Genomic DNA, 22350 nt, shown 5'->3' with positions numbered 1-22350 from the left:
ACAAGAAAAAGCAACTCCTAACACAGTATATTAAAAAGGCTCAGTGTTCCCAAAGCAATTAAAGTTATTAATAACATAAAGTTATTAATAACATTAAAATGCATATTCATCTTGACTTCAAATGAACTTGTCTATTCATATGAAACTGCACAGACTGACCAAATGATGAAACACTTTGGGTCTAATCTTATTTGCAAGACAAGTAGCTATTCTCTATACTTCAAATTCGTCAGTAGCTCCTTCCCATGCTCCTTCCCTCTCTCTCTCATTTTCTGATAGTTAGAATAATAAATTTGGCAACTTGTAGATTGCTTCCTTCCACTGAGACTTCAGAGTTGCTTTCCCAATGTAATTGGCAATTGGCAATACAATTTGTCCACCCAATAAGAACTGTCCTCAGTATCAGATCCCTACTCGTAGATACATATAACTCATCCAGTCTAAGCTTAAAGCTATCCCTAACACAAACTCATGTTCCTTTGTATCTACCTTAATTTTTTTTCTAGTACCAACAAGATACAAAAGAGGGTTCAAAGCCATTTACTTTAATGTAAAAAAAAGCACTGTATTGTGGAAATTATGAAAAGATGTTCTTGCATGAAAAGTTAGTAATACTTGAGTTGGATGTTTTCCATCACTGGGGAAGAGGGAGAAGGTTCCTATCAACTGTGCAAAAAATTTCATTTGAACATGTAAGTGAACTCATTTTGATATGAGAATAATGGAAGAAGAAAGGAAAAATCAAATGAGAAAAATCACAAGGGAAAGACACATGCAGAGGAAATTGAAAGTCATAAAATACATTTCAAGATCTCAGCATAGTGTAAATGTAAAAAAGAGATGAAATCAAGCTTTATGTCAGTGTAATCAGATATGCTTTTAAACAAATTACTTGGTCTTATCCAAATATCTAGCATCATATCATCCAAAAAGTTCTCTCCTTCACTCATTAACATAACAATTGTATCAATAAATTGTTTGTTCAACTCATTAGTTTTTTTCTTATATTTATGAAACTCATTAGATTTATAATCATTCATTGAAACCAGTCCACAGAGATGAACACCCTATTACATATATTGCATAATGATTCAATACTTCTAGGTGCTTTGCTATTTTATAGGCATAGTGTTAAAGAACAATAAATTCTGCAGAAACTACAAATGTGAAAGAACTGTCTACTTTCATTTGTGTATGTCTATTTATTTAAAGAACCTCATTCAGACTCCAGTGTGAATTTCCCAGCATTTTCATCTTAAGATGAAACTTTCAGCCCAATCATACTTGCTTTAGTCTAGAAAACTTCAAAGAGATTTTTAGTGATATAGCAAAATGATGTTTGTCTGAACTTTGTGTTCATCCTGAACTTTGTGTCTGAACTTTGTGTTCATCCCTTCTGATTCATCAAAACAGAGTTATATAAGTTTATGGATAAAAAGATTGCCTATCGAACTACTGAGGTTAGACCTAGAATATCACTATCGGGTCATGCTAGTTCAAGGCAATCATTCATTACATTTAATTTCCTGGTGTTTTGTTCCAGTTCACCTGCCATGTGCTTTACAAAGTAGTATTTTCAATCTCATAATTATTTTTTGTATGTATACTTTTTTTTTATTATTCATATTCTGAAAATTATAATCTAGATCTGTGAAACAAAGAAGTGAGACAAGGCAGCAAACATTTGTAGGACTAAAGGAAACATACCTATTTCTACCCACAGGTATGTCCAACTGCTATCCTCTTACACCATGCATAAACCATTTTCTGAACAAGTTTAGGAATTCTTCACAAGAGAAAATGTTCTTTTTAGAATTCCAGGCTTGTTCAGAATACATTGTAAAGGCATTGAAAAGTGCTACAGAAAAAATACCACAAACACTCATAATCCCCAAGGCTTGTGCATTCAAAACTTTTGCTTATCTTCTGAAGTAATCTAAGCATCATTGAACATGGGAACAGATATTTCATGATAAGCTTACATTCAACTGGATGTTATCTGTATCTATTGCTATTCTGTAAATTATTCATATGGAGGTTTTAACACCAAGTTTTGTAGATGACTCAATTGTTTTACTTTCAGCTACTAAAAATGGACTAGAAAGACAAGCATTCATATGCTATGTAAGTTCACAGGTCAAAGCATAAATACATGATAAGATTTTCCCCTCTTTCTTCCCTTCCGTTTTCTCCCTGATATTAAGGGACAACATGATACATATAAATGCAGTACCTTTGGTATTTTGAGGATTTTTTTCTTGAACAGGTTCAAATAATTTCCTTTCTATTTCATTTATTTTCTTTCCATGGAAATTCATTTATTTTTGTTGGATGAGAAAGTATCATAAATAATGAAAGAGCAAGCAGGAAGAAAATGCAAGATGAAAAAAATGAAAACCTCAGTGATACTCTAACAAAATCTAAAGGCATTAGCCCATGGCCAAGAAAGACCTCAGATCCTCTTTCAGAATGAACCAGTCTTTTTCTCCTTTAGTTTGGGACAAATAATTCTATTTCTCTGATTCTGTTTCCCTATGTAAAATGGGTCAGAATTACAGCATCTAATACTTCTTAATACTATTACAAAAATAGAAAAATATTCTATTCACACAATACTCACAAATAATAAAGCAAAGGTTTTAGCCAATTACTTCCAACTGTTTTAAAGAATGTCATTACTTGAAAGCTAGTCACTGTGGGTCATATATTCATTACTTAGCAAAGGAAGAAAATATTTTTCCATAAACCTCTTGAAATACAACAGATTAATATTGGTGACACTAACATCTCTCCATATTACCCAGAAAAAATCCATCAGTCATGACTATTAAGTCTCTTCCAGACATCATTTAGTATTATAATGGAAATAAAATCCATGTCCTGGAACACTAACACATTCGGTGTTGTTAGTTAGTTCATTTTCTTTGTTGTTGTTTTGTTTTGTTTGTTTGTTTTGAACAGGAGGCCACTATGCTACATGTATTTGAAAATTTACCATTCTTATCCTCTATGACATGCTGTTAGTGACCATAAATGCATATCTCTTTTACAATGAAGGCCTCTCTTTCACTGACAAAGAAATGTAAAGTTAATACATGTATCTATGTAAAAGAATCAAAATGATCATGTAACACACACCATATTCTGATCTGAGGGAGGAGTTTAGCCAGTCATAATACAAAATACAGAAATTTTGTTAACTATCACGTTTTTATTCACATGTACATGTGAAAGGTTTGAATTTTCACTGAGGCAAAGAAATGTTTCAACAGTCAAAATGTACTTTGAAAGCCCCACGTGAAGAACAAGCCATTATTACTCTCTACAAACATATCAAAGATGTATATTTTTTTTTTCCAGTAGGGGAGAAGTGCCAAGAGGGCCTATGCATCTTCTGGTTTTGTGTTAGAATGACAAATAGATGGTTTGAAATCCAATAAAACCAGTCAGCCTGCTTCAATTCCTACAAACAAAAAATTTGCAGTCTTTTTCTCTTTTTACCACAAAGAAAACCTCAAAGACCTTGTCAATGAGGAAAAAATTGACATGAATTTCTCTACCTACAAGTTAGGCATGGATGAGCTAACTTGGTCATTCTGAAAGATAACCTGTGTATTAAGAAAAACTCCCCAGGAACTGCTCATTAAAGAAAAAAAAAGTTTTTTTAAAAAAAGGAAATAAATGAATTTAGAAAAATAAATTTAGAAATGCTCTTTAACATTGAGGACAACATTATTTTGTGATATATATGGAAACACTTTCTGAAAACAGATATAAGTATCCATGGCAGTAAAATGAATTATAACTGGGTGGAAGAGAATTCCTGTCTTAGCATTGAGAAATAATTTTACCCATTTGTTTGTGTGTCTTGTTGTTGTTGTTGTTGTTTGTTTAAAGAAAAAGAAAAAGAAAAAGAAAAAGAAAAAGAAAAAGAAAAAGAAAAAGAAAAAGAAAAAGAAAAAGAAAAAGAAAAAGAAAAAGAAAAAGAAAAAGAAAAAGAAAAAGAAAAAGAAAAAGAAAAAGAAAAAGAAAAAAGAACAAAACACAACAACAACAAAGAGAACAGCAGTAAAAGGCCCAGAGCTATTAAAACTGAATTAACAGTGCATATACAAGAAAAGAAAAGAAAAAAAAAAAAAAAAAAGAAGGAAAAAAGATTGGTCCCTACCATCACCAACAAATTGAAGGAGGGCTAGATCAATTTGTCTCTTCCAAGGTGATCCTTTCTGAAGTGCTATTCCATAGCCCGTAGTGGCAAAGATGTATCCACTGCCTATTGTGACAAGTTTGCAGCCTTCATCTCTTCCAGCCTTGTAATTCAGCACTGCTGCATCATAGATGAAAGCATCCAGCTTCCTGAAATAAAAGAAAACATTTTACAAACCAAATCATAGGGACAGCTGTTGTCAGACTTCTTTTGTCCTTGATGTTAGGACCCTGTTGAATATCATATGGATTCTTTGATATCATTAATTACATATCCTGCTCTGCTGTATCTAAAATTAACAAAAGGCATCTATTTTAGTGAGGGGAAAGTAGGACACATAGTTTTGCTTTTCTATTTTAAGGGATGCTGTTAAAAAATACTGAGAGCAGGAGAAATGAAGCTACAGAATGTCTTGCCCTGTTATCTTTGTATCTCAAAATAGGTAATAAATATATTGAGATGCAAAATGGTGTCCAAACACAACAGAAATAATGACAGAGAATTTAGAATCAAAATAATAAGAACAAATTCATTTATTTAAAATATTGAGAAAGACTGAAAACGTGACTTCTACAGTTTTTCCTACACACAATTATCATTACATCTTTTTCCAAAAACAAACAATAAGGTGGAAGTCCTTCTTAGGACAAAGGAATGCATTGGAATATATCTGATACAGCTATTAAATTAAACTTTAAAATCATAGAAAATATTTCTTTATGATTTGCAGTTCCAAACATATTATTTGTGTACCTGGAACAGAGCAGGAATAAAGTGACTTATGGAAAACGTCAAGTGTTTCAGCCCACTTACCTAAAAAATGTAAGAATGGGACACACCCATTCTCCAAGATATACAGGGAACACAACAAAATAACGGGAAACAGAAAATCAACAAGGAAAGGAAAAGAGGCAGTGTCCTTTGGGGATAATTTTAAGGAGCACTGCAAAGCAAGGGTTAGACAAGAGAAATGCATGGATATTTCACAAATGAAGCCAGTGCACATACATGAAGAGGGCATTTGGAAAGACAATTACTTGCCAACAGAAACCTCAATCATCGAAGACATTCTGATACCTACAGAAATTCATATGCACTATTTAAAAGGAAAAAGAGAAAACTTAGGTATGTTTTATATTAGGTACTCTAATATGTAGCCAAAACATTTAAGATTTGTACCACTTGCACAGACTAGCAGAATACAGAGGCAATAGGAAAAATATAGCATCTCTGCTCAAAACCCACCTAAATAATACACTAAATCAAAGTTATTACTCCCCAGTAACACTTTCCCTTTTCAACATCTTGGCCCATTCCTTAAGAGTCAGGGGAATGGGGAGGACACAGCGGCACAACTGGATTCACAGTTGGGGGTAGGAGGGCTCTTCCACCCACCCCTACCGGCGCTGCAGCTCCTGGGCACTGTCACTCTGCTCTGCCTCTGGAGAGCCACAGCACATTACTATGGAGCACTGCTGAAATTTTCTGAAGAGATGCAAATGACAGAGGCTGGAAAAACACTGTTCATAAACAGCTGGGACCTGTCTTCATGGGAACGGAACTGTAAAAATAAATTCACTGTGGCACAAACAGGTACGAGGGCATCAACTTCAGTTCTGTACACGTGTAGTATGTCCCAGTAGTGAACTCAGTTGCTCTTGAAGTTTTGGAGTCACACTTGCCACTATCTTAAGTTTTTATTGATAAAGCTTTTCATTTATAGCTGCAGAACAGAGCAATACCTAGGCTTATCAGATTTTGGCTATTGACAGAGGAAAACAATCTTTCATGCACAACATAATCTGATGTTTGTTCTTAAATATTTAATCAACAGATTCATACAGAATCCTAACTTTTACAGAACTCTAGATCAAATAGCAACTTTGGCACTGAGGAAAATGCCCTATCCATCTCATGTTAAACCAAGGAAATACCAGAGGAGAGTGAGGTTGTTGGATACTGTCTGCTGTTATGAGAAAGTTAAGAGTTTCTCTCACTTCTTACTGCACTTTATTGTGTCCCTTCAAGGATATTTCCTCCAATAATCACCATCCAAGTCATCAAACCAGAATTTAGTGAAGTAGTTACTTTAGAGAAACTACAAATGCAATCATTAGAAGAAATATCTGGGCCAACATTTTGTTTTCTACTCTTCCCTAAAACTCTGTTGGTGCAATCCTCAGTTTAAAAGTCAGTTTAGCTCCATTGACTCTAAATATATCTTACTGTCTCCTTCCTTTAAATTAATTAATTGATATGGAGAAAACAATTGTTAAACATCTGGAAGGTGTCATGTCACAACTTCAGTCTGGAAATGAGGTATGGCTTCCTAGCACTGAGGGGAGCTAAACTGGGCCCAGCTGGCCTGCTGGGGCAGAGGTGTCCTCAACACAAGGCCAGACAGTTCTTTGGGCAGGCACACAAGGGAAAGAAAGAAGAAAAACTGTTTGCCATACTCTCAAGATATTTGTAACATTTCTGACCTATGGCAGGCAAGTACCATAATCAATATACTCCAATCTCATGCTTTCAGCCCTCTGCAGTTATCTGTGGGGAAGGAAGGATACTTCCCTGCTGGGTGGATGCCTTTGGATCAGGCAAAGTACTGGAAGGTGGCACTCCTCCTGGTGGGTGCCGTCACTGCTGCAATAAGCCAAACTAAATTAAAATACACTTTGGAGCTTCTCATCTCTTTATTCTGGGGTTTATTGTGTGGTTTTATTTTTTTATTTCCTTTTCAGTGTAAGCATGTAAAATGCATGCTGGTAAACATGATGAAAATATAGAGTCAACTCTTCTTCTGTCAAAAGAGACTCAGTCAGAACTACAGAGGAAAGAGGTGTCTTTGCTAAAGACTTCAGGGCAAAAGCCTTGTGCTACCTTAGAAATCGCACTCTATATGCAGCTTGTCTCAGCTGTTCAGCACTCTACCAGCACCTTGGGAAGAAAGTCAAGGCACAGTCATAGTTTCACTCACTCACTGTGGACCCTCCCCAGCTTCCCAGTAGAGCTTGGCATCAGTCAGCTGCAGTGGGTGCACAGCAAGGAACGGAGGTTCTGAAAAAACAGGCAGCTTTACTTTGAGGAGCTTTCTCTCTCTACTATGTCTAGAAGGTCACAACAAATCTTATTACGCAAACCAATTTATAAACATGAGGTGCTTTCCTGACAGGGGCTGAGGGCTGAAGGGTTCTGCACTGCTGCCCAATGACTGAGCTGTAAATCAAAACACTGATTGCCCTGAAAAAATCTTGCTTTCTACAAATACAAGCTCATATTCAGAGTATATTTTCTCCTATTCCAATATAAATCCTATAACCTCTCAAGGCTTAATTATCTCCTCACCATGTGCTGATTACAGAAGCACTTTTCCTTGCAAAGCAAAGCTTCGGAATGTGATGTACCCCTGGAGCATGGGTAGGGAATAAGCCACACATGAAACTCTCAGATATTAGGGCAAACAAATCTTCCATCATTAGAAGGTGGATTTCCTGACACACTGAATTTTCAAGAACTTTCAAACAAATTTAAACATTCCTCAAGAAGAGTTTATGAAAACTGAGAGAGCCAAATCTAGGCAAGTCCAAAAATTTGACCCTTTCCCTTCCTCACAAGCACTGGAAAGCCTCAGCATCCTCACTCTTGTGGCAGCAAAATGCAGTTGAAAGCTGAGAAACTTTCAGATGGCTTGAGTGTCAAGCCATCTAAGTCACATAGCCTCTGAGTAACAGCTTACATGCCTAGGGTACAGCAACCCACATCAAGAAAGGCTCACAGTCTCTTGCAAACCTTAGTCTCATAAAGATGAATCAATTAAACCTGCTGCTTCAGTTCAGCCACTTCAGGGGGTGAAAAGCTTTGTCACATTGTGTAGGTTTAAATAAACTGCCAAGAATTACAAGAAAGATAGAAGAGAGCTATAGAAACTAGAATGCAGCAAGAACCAAGATTTATAGATACCAGATACTGGCCAAACATGCCAGGAATCTTCAATGAATGTAGAGGAACAGGATTACAGTACTATGACTCATGTGAGCAACTGGCAGGTTTGTAAACTTCCTCTGAACTACTGCAATAATCCCAGGTAGGAGAGAAAATACACATCCTGAAACATTTGTGTAAGAGCATCGACAAGGCAAGTGTCCTTCATTACCTAGCAAATACAGAGGAATGGGTGGTGGGGAGAATTTTAGCTCATACAGCATAGACGAACAGCGGGTGTTATAAAATTATGATTTGGAATAGTTCTAAAATAAACAAAAACATTACTGAATGCAATAATTTGAAGTGGGTGATCTGTGAAAAACACATGTGGACAGTCTTGTACACAAACATTTATAGGACTGCATGAAATATAAGAGTTGAAAAATCATTCTCTATGCGCTGCAGTATACAGACAAAAAAAATAAAAAAAAATATCCTGTTTAAAGAAAATTAAATTTAGATGAGGGAAAGGTACAGAAGAGTAATTTCTGAAAAGATTAAAACACTTCCCCAATGTAACAGTGATTTTCCTTATCTTCAGTATTAGCACATACTTTTCACAAGATTTGCATAATGGAAATTGAAAAGCAGGATTAGGAAAATGCTTCTTTATTAGTCATGGTTTCTTCCTCAAAAAACAAAAGGATAGTGCATTTGGAAAATGTTTCTTTTCTTCCTTAACCAGCCACATGATCGTTCAGGAATTTTGTTTGTTGTGATGGAAAGAAGAGGGAATAATCAAAAATGACTATCTGCTCACAGGAAATCAACTTCTTCCAATTACTTTGTGTCCTACTACAGCCTGTAGTGAAGAATTCGGAAAATGAGAGGGATGCTTTTATGCAGTTCTGTTTATTCCCATTATTCTTCTTTATCTTCAGTCACTGAGTCGTATGGAACAAATAATATTGTGTTTCCATTCAGGATCAGAGAAACTGGATTATGACTGAAGTCACCTTCCAGTTTTCAACTAGAGCAGTAAATCCACACATTCAATATATACCGCAGAATTAATTTCTCGCTAAAGTGGGCAACACTCGATGATGTTCATCTGTCAGATCCACATTAACTTTGGAATCAGTTCCTTTTCTTACATTTCTTTATGTTTTCTGACACCCCAAATATGTTATTTCATGATCACACAAAAGCTGTGTATTTGTTACTAACACAGATTTGACTTACACAAAACAAGAATGCATAGAATTTACGAATTGCACCATCATAGAGATTTGCTTGCACTGCATTTTGCTGTAAACAGCTCTATCTCAGTGATTTTTCTACATTATTCTTGATGAAGAGTGCCTTTTAAATCAAACATGCACTTCCTGGTTGCAATATATGATGGATTTACAGATTAGTTTTGTTGTTTATGTTGTTGTTTTATTTTTGTCACATCCACCAAAGAGATAAAAGAAAGCATGACAAGAGTGCACAGTGAGAGACATAACCTCATCTGTGCCTCTCTAAAAATGTGTCCAGGAGTCTAATGCCAAAAGGTCAGTAGAGAGTGATGCAGCAATCAAAGCAAAGGAACACTGCTCTAAACACAAGGCTTCAATAAAAGCACGCTAGCATGACACTTAGGCTCACCAGGCCAAACATCCCCAGTTCTCTCTGCCTTACTCCAGGCTATCTGATGGCACTTCATTACAGTGATTCTTGAATATATCCAAGTAGGTCCACAAAAATCTTAAATTAACTTAATTAACATATACTGGGTGGATTCCTTGACATTCCGTGACATTACCAATTCATTAGGGGCTAACTTAATGACCACCCCTGTGCCACAACACAGGTTAGCAAAGTTCAACCCACCTAAACGATGAACTCATTAGCAGGGAGTGGATCTCTCCCCTTCCAAGTTCTCTCCCAACTCAAACTGTCCTTGCTTCAATCTTCACACAGAAAATGCAGGCGCAAAACTTGAAAGGCACAAAGATCTGACAAACTTTATTACCATCCTGCAAAACCTGAGAGATTGTAGAGGCTCACCTCACCTGTCAGGGCCATCTCAGGCTGCTGGAGGAGTTCCTGCCTGACTTGCCCATAGTTACCTGAGTGCACATATTCAGCCTCTCACTCACAGGAGTTCACAATCTATGCAACCTCCTTCCCAGTCCCTATAATATTTGCCTTAGTGACAAAATTATGGAAAATGTTGCATGCCTTTATGTTAATTTTAGCAGTGGAATAGTGTCCCATTTCGGGTTGCAGAAGCCAAGCAATGAAGTACTTCTAAAGCATCAGTTTATCAAAACACAAAATTTGAAAAGTCAAGTAGGGGGATATATTTTTAGATTAAAGGTTTTGTCCCAGTTACAATAGCATAATGAAGGATGAATTCAGCACATTTCACCAAGCACCTGATCTGCTGATCTGTTCCCCAAATCAAATGAGCATTAAAAGTTAGAATAGCTTCCTCTCAAAAGAAGAGCAGTTAGATGGGATATAGATACTTTCACCTGCTCATTTTATCTCCAGGTTCTTTTTAATATTTAAAGACACTGGGCTGATAACTACATTATGTAAAATAATAATAATGATGATGATGGTGATAGTAACGTTGACAAAATGAATAATCTTTTTAAAAATATACCAGAAGAGCACACTACAAGCCATTTTTTTCCTGGAGGCAACTTGTTCTGGATAAGCTCAACAGAACATTTATCTGAATGGCCATGAAGAAAGCCCTGATAATGTGGCCCAGCTTTACTGGACATGATGATGTCTGCTCCTGTTTATAGATTATTTGAAACTATTGAGGTATGAGCCTCCCCAGACATTTCAGTGACTGCTTTGTCAGATCCCAATAAGCACCTAAATTGTTATTTTCCTCTTCATCAAAACCTGTAAAAAACAACCTCACCCAAGAGTCCCCTGGAACAGCACATAAAGTCCTACACAGTTCATTATTTATTTAGACTTCTCAATACATGGAAGAAATACAAGGATGTAAGAAGCACTGTATTTCCTGAAAGACTGCAAAGTGATGGGGAAATAGGGATAAAACATGAGAAAAACTGATGCCAGAAAATCCTGCTGTGAATGGAGATACCACAGGATGTCCTTATCACCATGCTACCAGCTTGGTGGGACTTTGTAGTACAAACCCTGTACTCAGCTCACTTCAGCAGTAACACCAGCAAGAAGCAGGAAGCTATGCTGATTCAGGCACACGTTTCTTTTAAGCTATTAGATGTCAGAACTGATCCTTGAGTGAACAGATCCCCAGGAGAAAAAAAAAAAAATACACTACCACCACCAAGAAAAACATGCCTATGGAAGAGCAATTTAAATGTCTTCATATCTCCACAGTCTTTCAGCACAAATAGAAGTTGCCCAGTTGCAAACTGGCTTTCCAATTCCTATTTTCAGTGTCTATGGTTATAAGTTCACTTCAGAATCTTTTCACCCAGTGTAACAGCAAAAAAAATACTAGAATGAATACTGAAATTGATATTAGAATGAAGTCCAAAAGAAAGCAGCATACTGTAAATTGAAATTAAACAACCACAGCCATCGAATGCCAAACTAAATGAAGTTATTGATTTCAGAAGTTGACTGACCCCAGCCAACCAGGAGAGAAAACTGTTTAGCAGAGAGTTTTTTTACAGAATGTCAGGAAGGAGATCATTATTCACATTATTAGCTTCTTCAGATGGTTTTAAGGAGAACGTATTTGTATTTGTACAATAATTTAGTACTTACTGACAAAATTGGTAGGGATAAATAGACATTCTGGAACATAGCAAACATCTTGCTCTCCCAGGTAGTTATGGATCTTTACTGAGGGCTGTCTGATTTGCAACTTTGCCCAGTTTGACTTTGACTTGCCCAGACATATCTACAGTTAGGAATACTTATACATAGGCAGTAGATTTTCACTGGCTTAGATTTAAGTCCCAATATCTCTGACATAAGCAAACTATAAATGTTCCAGAAGGAATAAAAGAAACAAGACATGTGGATGCCATTTTCCCTGCGTATCTTCTTGGCTTCAGATGAATGGAGATTTTATGAGCTAGAGATTGTATTAAATCCCCCAACATGTTTAACAGCTGCCAGATAATTCACCTTCCACCAATTTTTTCAGTTTCTTTCTGAGCTTGTTTTAATATTGGTTTTCTCAACACCTGATCTCCAGAACTACGCCAGTTTAACTCAGAAATTTCAGCATAATGTCAGTCACCACTGAACTTGAAAAATCTGGTGCCAAACAGGAAAGAGGAAAGAAAGAGACGGAAGAGAACAAAAAGCGGAGAGCAAGAGAAGGACAGTCCAATGTTCATTTTTGCTTAAATAAAAACATCTAAAATGGTCAACAGTTGTGATTATTTTAACTTGTTGCCACTAAAGGCTTCTACAGAATTATAATTTCTGAAAGTATTTTTCACCTCTACTTCTAGTCTAGCTACAAAGCAGAAAGTATGAAGGCATAACACATGACACTGTATATTATTTAAGGCAAACATTGCCTGCACTTCAGATGTAGTCTAGCTTGGTTTTGTGTTTTATTTGACTGAGAAAATTAAAGTTCAATTCATGTTGTTTTTTCTTAGAAGGAGTTCCCATGTTTCTGTCTCACAATCTACTGGCATTTTTTTAATATTCTTTTGTTTTTCAGACAAGCTGCTGAAATGCATGCTTCTTTTCCAAAAATGTCAAAAAGTTATAATAAAACGGTCTAGTGTGTGGCTTTGTATGAGAATAGAGCTATCCAGAAGCTAGTTATATCGGTCCTCTAAGCTATTGTATATTCCTTACTATTAGATATAAATACCATTGACAGAGAATTATCTGAGATATTAATTTCCCATCTTCTTCTACACATTCACATTTTGGTTTTATCACGCCTTTAAAGGAATGATCACCTGGCACAATAATTTGGTCATTCAGGGACTGACAAAAGTCTCTTTAAGGAATATCTTATAGATCTGATGAAAATATGGACAGTAATTTTCTCCTTAATGAAATAACATTGAGAGATACAAATTAGATTCATCACTCAATATATTGCTTAAAAAAAAAAAAAAAAAAAAAAAAAGGCTAAAGAGCTAATTCCTAAAATAAAAATATTTATATTTTTTGTTGTTGTTGTAATAAGAGCAGATCAATGAATATATTTTTCCAAATAAACAAGTTTCAGTTACAGTAATTTAAACCAGTGAATTCTGAGTATCCCAAATGGCTAATCTCTAAGACTTTAAGTCCTTGAAAGACACTTCGAAAGGAGAAGGAGACACTTTGAGGGAGAACCGCACTCCCTCTTCATTAACATCAGCACATACTTAAACTTCAGATTGTAGTTTCAGTGGTATCTTAAAAATGTGATTGGAGCAAGGATCGCCCATCTGAATACTGGTTATTTCAGATGATGTACTGCAGTTTTTAATCCTGTTTTCAAAGATTTTAGAAAGCTTTGCAAAACCCAAGCAGACTTCATGAGTAGGCCATAAAAAGGCATGAAAACATCATTCCTAGATGAATACTAAGGGTTTCATACATTATTAGTATTCCATGAATACTAAGGGTTTCATACATTATTTTAATATTTATTTGCATAAACTTGTGCCTCTGGTAAAGACATCTCCCTTCATGTATCGTAACAGGCACCCAGGAGGGTTGCAAGCAATAAATGATTACAGACTACAGATATCTCATGCTGTCCACTCACCTTTCCCTTCCTCCTTCAAAGCCAACCACCTTAGGTAGTTTTTCCAAAATTTGCTAAAACTATTGCTATATGAGTTGTAATATTAGAAGTCTAAGAAAAGGGTGAATAGTCTCAATTACAAATATTGCAAGGTGTTGTCAATCAGAAACAGTCAGAAAATATTGAGCCACTAGATTAAAAGTTTAAAAATTTATGTCAGCTGAATGCTTCTTTGAGTTCCAGTTACAAGCTGTTATTATCTGCCCACAAGAATGATGAAGATCTTGTGCTTTTTATGTAAAATTTAAAGATATAATTTTTCTCTCAAACAGGCAATTTATGTCATAGTTTTACTCCTCATTTTAGGTGAAAAGGTATGAACTTCAGAAAGAATAAAAACTAGAAACTTTTTCTTTGATGAAAATTTTGATTAATTTTTTCTGCAAAATAAATTGAGAACAATTGTAAAAATGGGTTTGCATCCAAGCGAAGAAGTCAGCTGGCTGTCCAAAAGACAAGCTTCTTTTGTTGTTGTTGTTGTGTTTTTATTTTAGGCACACTACCATGTTAATTGACAGACCTAATGAACAGAAGGACCTGCTGGGCATAATCTGAATTTTGTTCCACCTGACAGAAATGGAGATGTTTGCCTCCTGGTTGTGCCTGTAACACACTGCAGAAGCTGCCAGCACAGCCTCTGACCAGTCTATATCTGCTCAACAAATAATGGGATGTGCAAAGCTGTGAATTGGACATGATTATAAGCATTGTTAACACAACAAATGTCCAATTCAGGTCAATAAGCTTAGGGACTGAGGGTTAAAAGGGCATCAGAGCCTTCTGGGGTTTTCTCTTGCACTTTCTCTGTTCAGTACAATTGCATGCTTTAAAATAATTAAAACTTTTTATTGTTTTCAGGTGGGAGACTGTGTGTCTATGGGGCAGAGAGAATAACTTCCACACAGTTCAGTTAGCCTCTTCCAGGTGTTTTGTCTAGCACAATTATCTGTCATTAAAAATGTTGAGGAGTAGATTGGTCACCTCTTCCTATCAAAGCAACTGACAGCTCAGGCCACATCTGCAGGTCAATAACATATTCTTAGGACAGTTCAAATTTGATAAACCATTGCATGCAAGGCCATACCTGTTCCAGTGTCTGGCAGAAAGGCTGTCACCATGGCATGCATTTAAAGCAGCTTCATATTTCTGCCAGTATGCCACAGATAAGGAGGGAATAAGACACTGACCTTGATGTGTATAAACTACCAAATATTGCAGTCATTAACAGGAAGGCAGATGGAATCCCAAGTAAACTTCAGCATCAAATCCTTGAGTTTATAGTCACAGCTGTGGCTGCAAATAAAAACTGAAAAACGTTCATGGTAGCAAAGGGATCTGCAGGTGTATAGCAAGGGATTGCTTGCCCGTGGAACACAAGGGATTCATTTCCGCAGTTTCCTTGAAACAAGCTCTATTGACAGCTTTTTGCAATGAAACTGAAATAAAGTCCTCACATCAATATGCTGCCAGAAAACAGCATCAACTAAAAAGGCCATCTCTTTTCTCAAAAAAAAGATACATGCTGTGATGCTAGCCTGTGTTCTCCCTATCCGGCAAAATTAAGGAAGTAAATAATAAAAAAAAAAAAAGATGGATTCATCAGTGATGAGGAATAGGCAAGTGAAAGCTTCCTATCTTATTTGTATAGTTGGAAAAGAAAGTCCCAAAGAATTTTTCTCATTTCAGCCATTAGCAGTTAAATTCCAGACAACACACCACTGCAGCTGTGCTAGGGAAAGGGTGAGAACATTCAATGCGCTTCCAGTCTATTGCTGTTGAATGTTCTCCTCTTTACACTTTTACATGGCAGCAGAACAATCATACATGGAGAAATGCTACATGCAAACACAACTCCAAGCTGACACAACCCACACTAAAGCATTATAACAAATAAGGTTGTTTGCCTTGGAAAAGGACAGCATTATCTATCTATCTATCTACCTCATCTAGAAAAAGTTGGAAAAATACAGCAAGGCAAATGGAAACAAACACACCCAAACAGCCACTGTAAAAACAACTTGGTTATGAATTCAAAGAATTGTTTTCTCTTCAAGAAATAAAATGATAGTTGTCTGTCCTGTGCAGTGGATTCAGGAAGGATAGTTTGATTAAACACAGCATGGACAGAAATACTTCTAGTGCATTTTTAGAACTTTGTATTATTAAGAAGTATCTGAAGAAGATGAAGAAGCCACCATGACTCTAACAGAGCTGGACTTCTCCCATGAAGAAGACATTGGCTAACATAGTCTCTTGCACTCTTCACTATCTGGATAATAACTGCTGTTTCAGTTTTCATTGAAGAAAAGGAAGAAAAACCTGAGGAAAATTCCTGAACTTCTGTCTAGAGAGCAATCTGAAGATCTACAGGTAGCACATCTGGTTCAGCTGCCCACTTACGTGCATGAAGTTTGGAAAAAAACCACCACTACATTTTTGGCAAGCTTGTAAAACTGTGACTACTTTCAATACTGTATGTTGTTGAATCTTTTATTTTACTGTTTTGAAAAAAATATTAAGCAGTGCTCCAATAACAAGGTACATTAATTTTGTTCCTTGTCAACAGGCACAGGTGGAAATTGCTAGTTTTAATTAATAAAGGGAATACAAAAAGTTCTTTGTTTTGTTGAAACAATGTTTCGGCAGCTTTCTGATAAATGTATCTCTGCCTCACAGGACTGAGACCCTATTGACAAGAGGTAGATATTACTGAGACTTTACAGATAGTATTTTTTATTGTTGTCAGAATCAAAGATTGATTTTTTATCAAACAAAGGAAAAAAGCCAATACAACTGATAAATTTGCCTCCACTACTGATAGCAACAAGTCTTCACAGGTACATTGCAATGAACCAGGAACTTCACCTGCAGGAGAAGGTTTAACATCAATGTCAGCCTAAAGCACAAATCATCTTTCCCTTTGAGTTTGCAGTATTTCCCAGTCAATTCTTTCTGAGAATGATGCTTTCCATGTAAGCTGATTTTGAAACACTGTGCATTTACTCTGTTAATGATGCAAACAGGAAGGGTCTTGGCATTTTATTCAAGGCTTCCTTGACACAATAATGTGCACATGCTCATCTCTGCATGTACTGCAATCCTCCAACAACAGAACCTATCGAACCCCTAAACCATACATGTTTCATACACATTCCTATTCATATTTCTGCCCCTGGAATTTTCCTGGCCATATCAGTGACTCGACTCAGACAGCTGAGTGCTCACTTCTTGTGAAAAGGCAAGAAAACAACCTTTTTCTTTTTTTTCTTCCCGAAACAGATAGAGACGTGCATGTCTCTGACAAAAATTTATATATATCTTACAGAAATCTGTGCACCTGAAGTATTATGCTTGTGTCTCTTTCCTTCTTTCTCCATCCAGTTAAATTAAATGACCTTACATATCAAACATGATGGTCTCAAAGAAGAAAGTATTTCCAACACTTCCCAAGAGACTAACACTAATTAATCTAGAAACTTAAGAGTCTGAGAAATAGCAAAACTATACTGAACTGTGAGAAGCAACCACTTAAAAGCTTTATTTTATTTAGCTCAGATGCCATATGGGCAGTATTATTCAAACTCTAAGTATTGCCTGATTGCTGGTATTTTTGCTACACCCTAAAACTGGAATCAAACACTGTATATGAGGAGTCAAATGTGACTAAATCTTATGTCTTCAATTAAATAAAAGTAGTTTTTAAAGTGATATTCAAAATACATACAGGTTATATCAAAATTCTTCATGAGGAACACAGGCACTGTTTATTTTGACACAGCAATATCCACCAGCCAATCTTTGCAAGTCCTTACCAGGTCTATAGTCTATGACTCTATAATTATCAAGTTGTTCATCTTCAAAAAGCTGTGCAGAAGCAGCAAGCTGCTTGATATGTAAGAAAAATTGTTTGTTGTATGCTACCAATGATGATGATGATGAAATGAGAAGAAAAAAAAAATCTAGGGATAACTTTGACAAGAGATACAGATGAAAACAAATGAAATAGTTGCAATCAGGACACACACATGCTGAAGAAGAAAGTAGAAATTATATATTTGCTGGGAAGCAGAAAAAGGTTGTGGAAGGAAAGATATGTCATTCTCAAAAAAGCAGCAGCAACATAGACTCCGGGGGGCACAAAGGATCCAAACCCATGGGCTCCAGTGAAGTAGGGAAGGTGACAGCTTGATCTATTCTAGAGAAGGATGAGAGGGATGAAACTTCATATGAAAGTGTAAAATAATCTGCAATCTGGTCAAAAAAAAATCATGATGGAGAAAGGAAAATGATGGGAAGGATGCCACAGATGAGAAAACATATATACTGAGGAAGAGAACAACAACAAAAAAAAGTAGAAAAAGTGAAAAATGCTGTTTTTGAAGAACGTAAGACTGGACAAAAAGAAGAGGCAGGCAATTGGGATACCCTGACAAATACCAGTTCATGCTTTTATTGTCTTTCCTAGAATGCAAATTATTACAGTCCCATATTACATAGGCTCATCTCCTTCGTTCAGGACACTTTAAGCTTCACAGATGCCTGAGGTGTCAGCCACTGGAACTGCCTCACATCCTCACCAAATGTCTTTGCAAAAAGGAGAAGCTGAGTGGGACAAAGGTGCAAAGTGACAGGGGACAATGACACAGGCTGATCGGTTTGGTCACCTAAATGAGATCATCTTTCTAGAGAGAAACTACTCTGAGTCAAAAAGAAGATACAGTCATGCTGCCTGATCTGTAACTGAGCTTATTACCCACAATTACCACAGAGATTAGGGCTTTGCACAGTTTTTGCTTGGCAGAAAGTACAGGGAGAAAATGCGTAAGCCCATTTGACACTACTTTTCTGCTGGAATGTCCAAAAATGTGATCTAAGCAAACTCAACATGACAATTGTATCATAGGAAATTTCAGCAGCTGATGGCGTGCTGCTTAATCTTGTAGGTGCTATGGGACAAAATACTAAGGAGTGCAGCAGTATGTAGCAGTTACACTGATGCAGAAAACACCACACATGGCAGCTTATTTGTACCATTTGCTAGAGAAATGTCAGTCAAGAGGAGCAAGGTAGACACTTAAGAGTATTCACACTGGGAAATCACTTAGAAGAGGAAACTCCAGTGGAAACAAACATCTATTTAAAAATGAATGGTTTATTGCTGTCAAAGGACTAAAGCATTTAAGGAAGAGCAGCTGGAAGAGCTGGCGCAAGAGCAGCCAGCCTGAGTTTTAGTGAATGTCCTGAACTCCCTTGCAGCCAGGCAGCTCACTCCTTTTCATGATAAAGTGTCTGACAATTGGCCTTATTTTAAATCTAATACTAGTTTTTCAAGGTCTCCAGTAGCACAAATAGCAGATGAAAAGTACAAAGAATATATATCCCCTAAATAAACTATCCACCCAAACAAGCCCTAGAAATGGCTGAAATTAAGGATAGCTACCTGTTCAAAAATTCACAGCAGGAAAATAATTCAGCTGAGTATCTACAATGCACAATTTAGCTGTCTCCCAGGAAATACAACTTGCACACGCTGGCAGGAGCAGTAATTCTGCCCCCAGTTTGGAAGACCTTGGGTGAGGTCCAACTCACCTTATGTTACATGTCTATCTTAGGATGGGACAAAGCCCACTTGAGAAATGCCGTTTCAGAACACCTTTAGAAATGGCAATGCAGGGAGTACATGGAGACAGTGGCGAACAAAACTATACAAAGGACAACTTTTTAAGGAAGGGAATCTGGATACTATGAAAAAGTTTGGAGAAGTTCATTTTTTTTCACAGAAGAAATATGTTACAATCCCCTACACATCTGGAGGAAGGAGAGCAAAAATTTAAAGAACAGGCAGTTCCCACACTACGGACTAAAAGTAACAGCTAATTTAGTATAAGATGACATATCCTGTTCTCATTGTAAGTAATAACTGTACCATCAAACAGCCACTGGGGCTGATGTACTTAATCCGCTATTGGTAATTTAGTCTTCTCACTTAAAATAAATAAATAAATAAAACAAAAACAACAAATGACAAACAAAACAAAAAACACTTATCTGGATAAATTCTGTAATCCGCTATTATTAACAGAAATACATGTTATTATCAAGCCTGTATGTTTATAAAAGATTATTAAAACCATTATACATGTATATCATGCTGATATATAATGATGAAAACTGTGAGTCACATTCAAACTATTTGACAATTAAAATGAAAAATCTGTCATTTTGACCAACAAGGCAGAATGAGCCAGTTCAGAGAGGGAAAAGGATGGATAGCACTCAAGTCTAAATCGCATAGCATAAGGAAGAAAGACAATAAAATTTGCCAGAATATTTGCCAAGATTGTCAGAAACAGAATTAGGTAACACGCTTTAGAATACCTCATCTCAACAGATTTTATTAAGATCAAAGTCAAGACTTTAGATCTGACAGCAAGAGACCATGATAATTATAAGAGGGAAGAAAATCTAAGAGTGCACCTAAAAGCATGCCAAAAGGATGGGAAGGTGAAAAGAAATCTTAGGTAGTGCACATTGCCCAGACAAACAAGCCTTGTCAAAAATGCACCTTTTGAAAACACATTGCTATGGGAGAGTCCTCCAATGATAAGCAGGGACTGTACAAATCATGATCCGTGTTGAGCCCACACCCAAATCCAGATGCAATTGTATCCCTTCTCGTAAAATTGGAATAGCAATTCTGTCCTGTGCATCTATCATACATTTGGCATTGAAGCTTCCATACAATTTTAAAACAGTCATACAAATCACAGGCGCTCAATTTCTTTTCTGATATCAGTACAAAGCAGTTTAAAAAACAAAGCAAAACAAAACTCCATGGACTACACGCCATGCATGAGACCACTGCTCAGTAAGTATCACAGTAAGTACAGATCAATTTTTCTCAGTTCCTGCAAAGTGTATAGTATTCTTTAAAATCCATAGTAGAAGCTTACCCAGTTTTCAAGCTGACCAAGGCATCTTCAACTCCTTTCTGATTATACTTTGTCATGTAAAGGTGCATATCAGGGTAGTTGTTTCTGATATTCCTCTCTGTGCTTCCATTTGGGACCGTTCCAAATCGAAAAGGAGGTGAATAATCATGTGGCCTTTGAAACTAGAGAGAAAAGGGAAAAGTAAAGTCTTTCAGGCCTCAAAATGGGTATCCATGAAGATGTCAATTAAGGAAGTAATATCTATCAGGGCGACTGTAGGTACAAAAGAAAAAAACTGTATAGGCTGCCTCAAATTTATTCCAGGCAAATAATGCCTGGAGTTAATTGCCAGCTCTATTATAACAGAAATTATCTTCACACTGGTTGAACGACACAGAAACATCTACATCCAAATTAAAAACAGCTCAGATTTGCCACTCAATACGACTTTCTCCTGTGCATTGCAATATGGCAGAACCACAGCATCTGGAGCAGAGAGCTACTGGAAGATACTCCCCATCTGCCAGCATCTCCCTAGAGAACCCAAACTCTAGGCAGACCTACTTTTACTTAATGATCAAAATAAAACAGTATCTTTGTTGAAATTCATTTCCAACCTTCATCTCAGTTGAGACATGGTGGGTCTGCACAGGCAAAAGGCTCATTTTCAGTACTTGACACAGAGCCTAACACTGCTCTGGAGGGTGACTGCAGGAGGCTGGTGCCCAGGGAGGGAAAGGGTGAGGACTAGCTTTCCTTCCACCTCTGTGATTCAGGGGGAAGAACAGTTCTTCCCAGGGGCTAAGCAGTTTCACCACTTTATATGAAGAGTGATTCTGGAGCTCTCACACCTAGAATCCTAGGCACAGTTTATTCCTACAATTTAAAACTACAAACCAATTGCCTGAGGTCATATAGATTTTATTCTACAATTTCACCCTCTCGATCAGTATTGCATCAGCACAGACAAACAAGCCAGGAAGTATCTCAAAGGGATTAGCAACAGCTCAGGGCACACTCAGGTTTCAGACAGTCTCACACAAACACTTGCTAACAGACCTGAAAATTATATATGTGGCTTTTCAAGATCTCTCATTAGGTACCATGCAACACTTTAAGATCAAGGTAAAATGTTTCTTTAAGAAATAAATTTTAGAATGCTGTTCAAATTAGAGGAACTATTGGCTAATAAGGAAATGCAATTGAGTATTGATAAAAGCAGTCACCCATGAATTACATGGTAAAATGAACTCTGTTTTTATTGTCAAAGTTAGAAGAGCAATTTATGTACCCTGTGCTGCAAGAGAGAGCTAATATTTATACAGCTGCTGCTTCCTTTGGGTTATGTATGCACTAGTCCTCTTCTTAAAGTTTAGTCTCAGGGCATTAAGAATTCTGAGGATCCAGTGCCAGTTTGGAAAGAGAATACAAATAGGCTTACACAAAAAGTGGGAGTGTTTTCAATTCCATCAAACCCTGACTGTGAAATTATGGCTGCAACAATATTTTCATGT

General features: G+C 36.7%; 1 protein-coding gene and 1 long non-coding RNA gene across 5 annotated transcripts in view; both read right to left on the bottom strand.

Annotated features, from left to right (window-relative positions):
* LOC137864758 (uncharacterized) overlaps positions 1-22350 on the bottom strand; it is a 353484-nt gene that overhangs the window by 143701 nt on the left and 187433 nt on the right. The window lies entirely within an intron of this gene.
* GRIN2A (glutamate ionotropic receptor NMDA type subunit 2A) overlaps positions 1-22350 on the bottom strand; it is a 190846-nt gene that overhangs the window by 23900 nt on the left and 144596 nt on the right. For all 4 annotated transcript variants that reach the window (XM_068699194.1, XM_068699195.1, XM_068699197.1 and 1 more), the window contains 2 exons: positions 20858-21018; positions 4169-4356 (listed from right to left, as the gene is read on the bottom strand). In XM_068699194.1, the coding sequence (XP_068555295.1) occupies positions 4169-4356; positions 20858-21018 (349 nt within the window). The remainder of the gene's footprint in view (positions 1-4168; positions 4357-20857; positions 21019-22350) is intronic.

This window comes from Anas acuta, chromosome 15 (assembly GCF_963932015.1).
Source record: "Anas acuta chromosome 15, bAnaAcu1.1, whole genome shotgun sequence".
Lineage (NCBI taxonomy): Eukaryota > Metazoa > Chordata > Aves > Anseriformes > Anatidae > Anas > Anas acuta.
The sequence above is the reverse complement of the archived record's forward strand: the minus strand, read 5'-3'. Positions and strand labels throughout refer to the sequence as shown.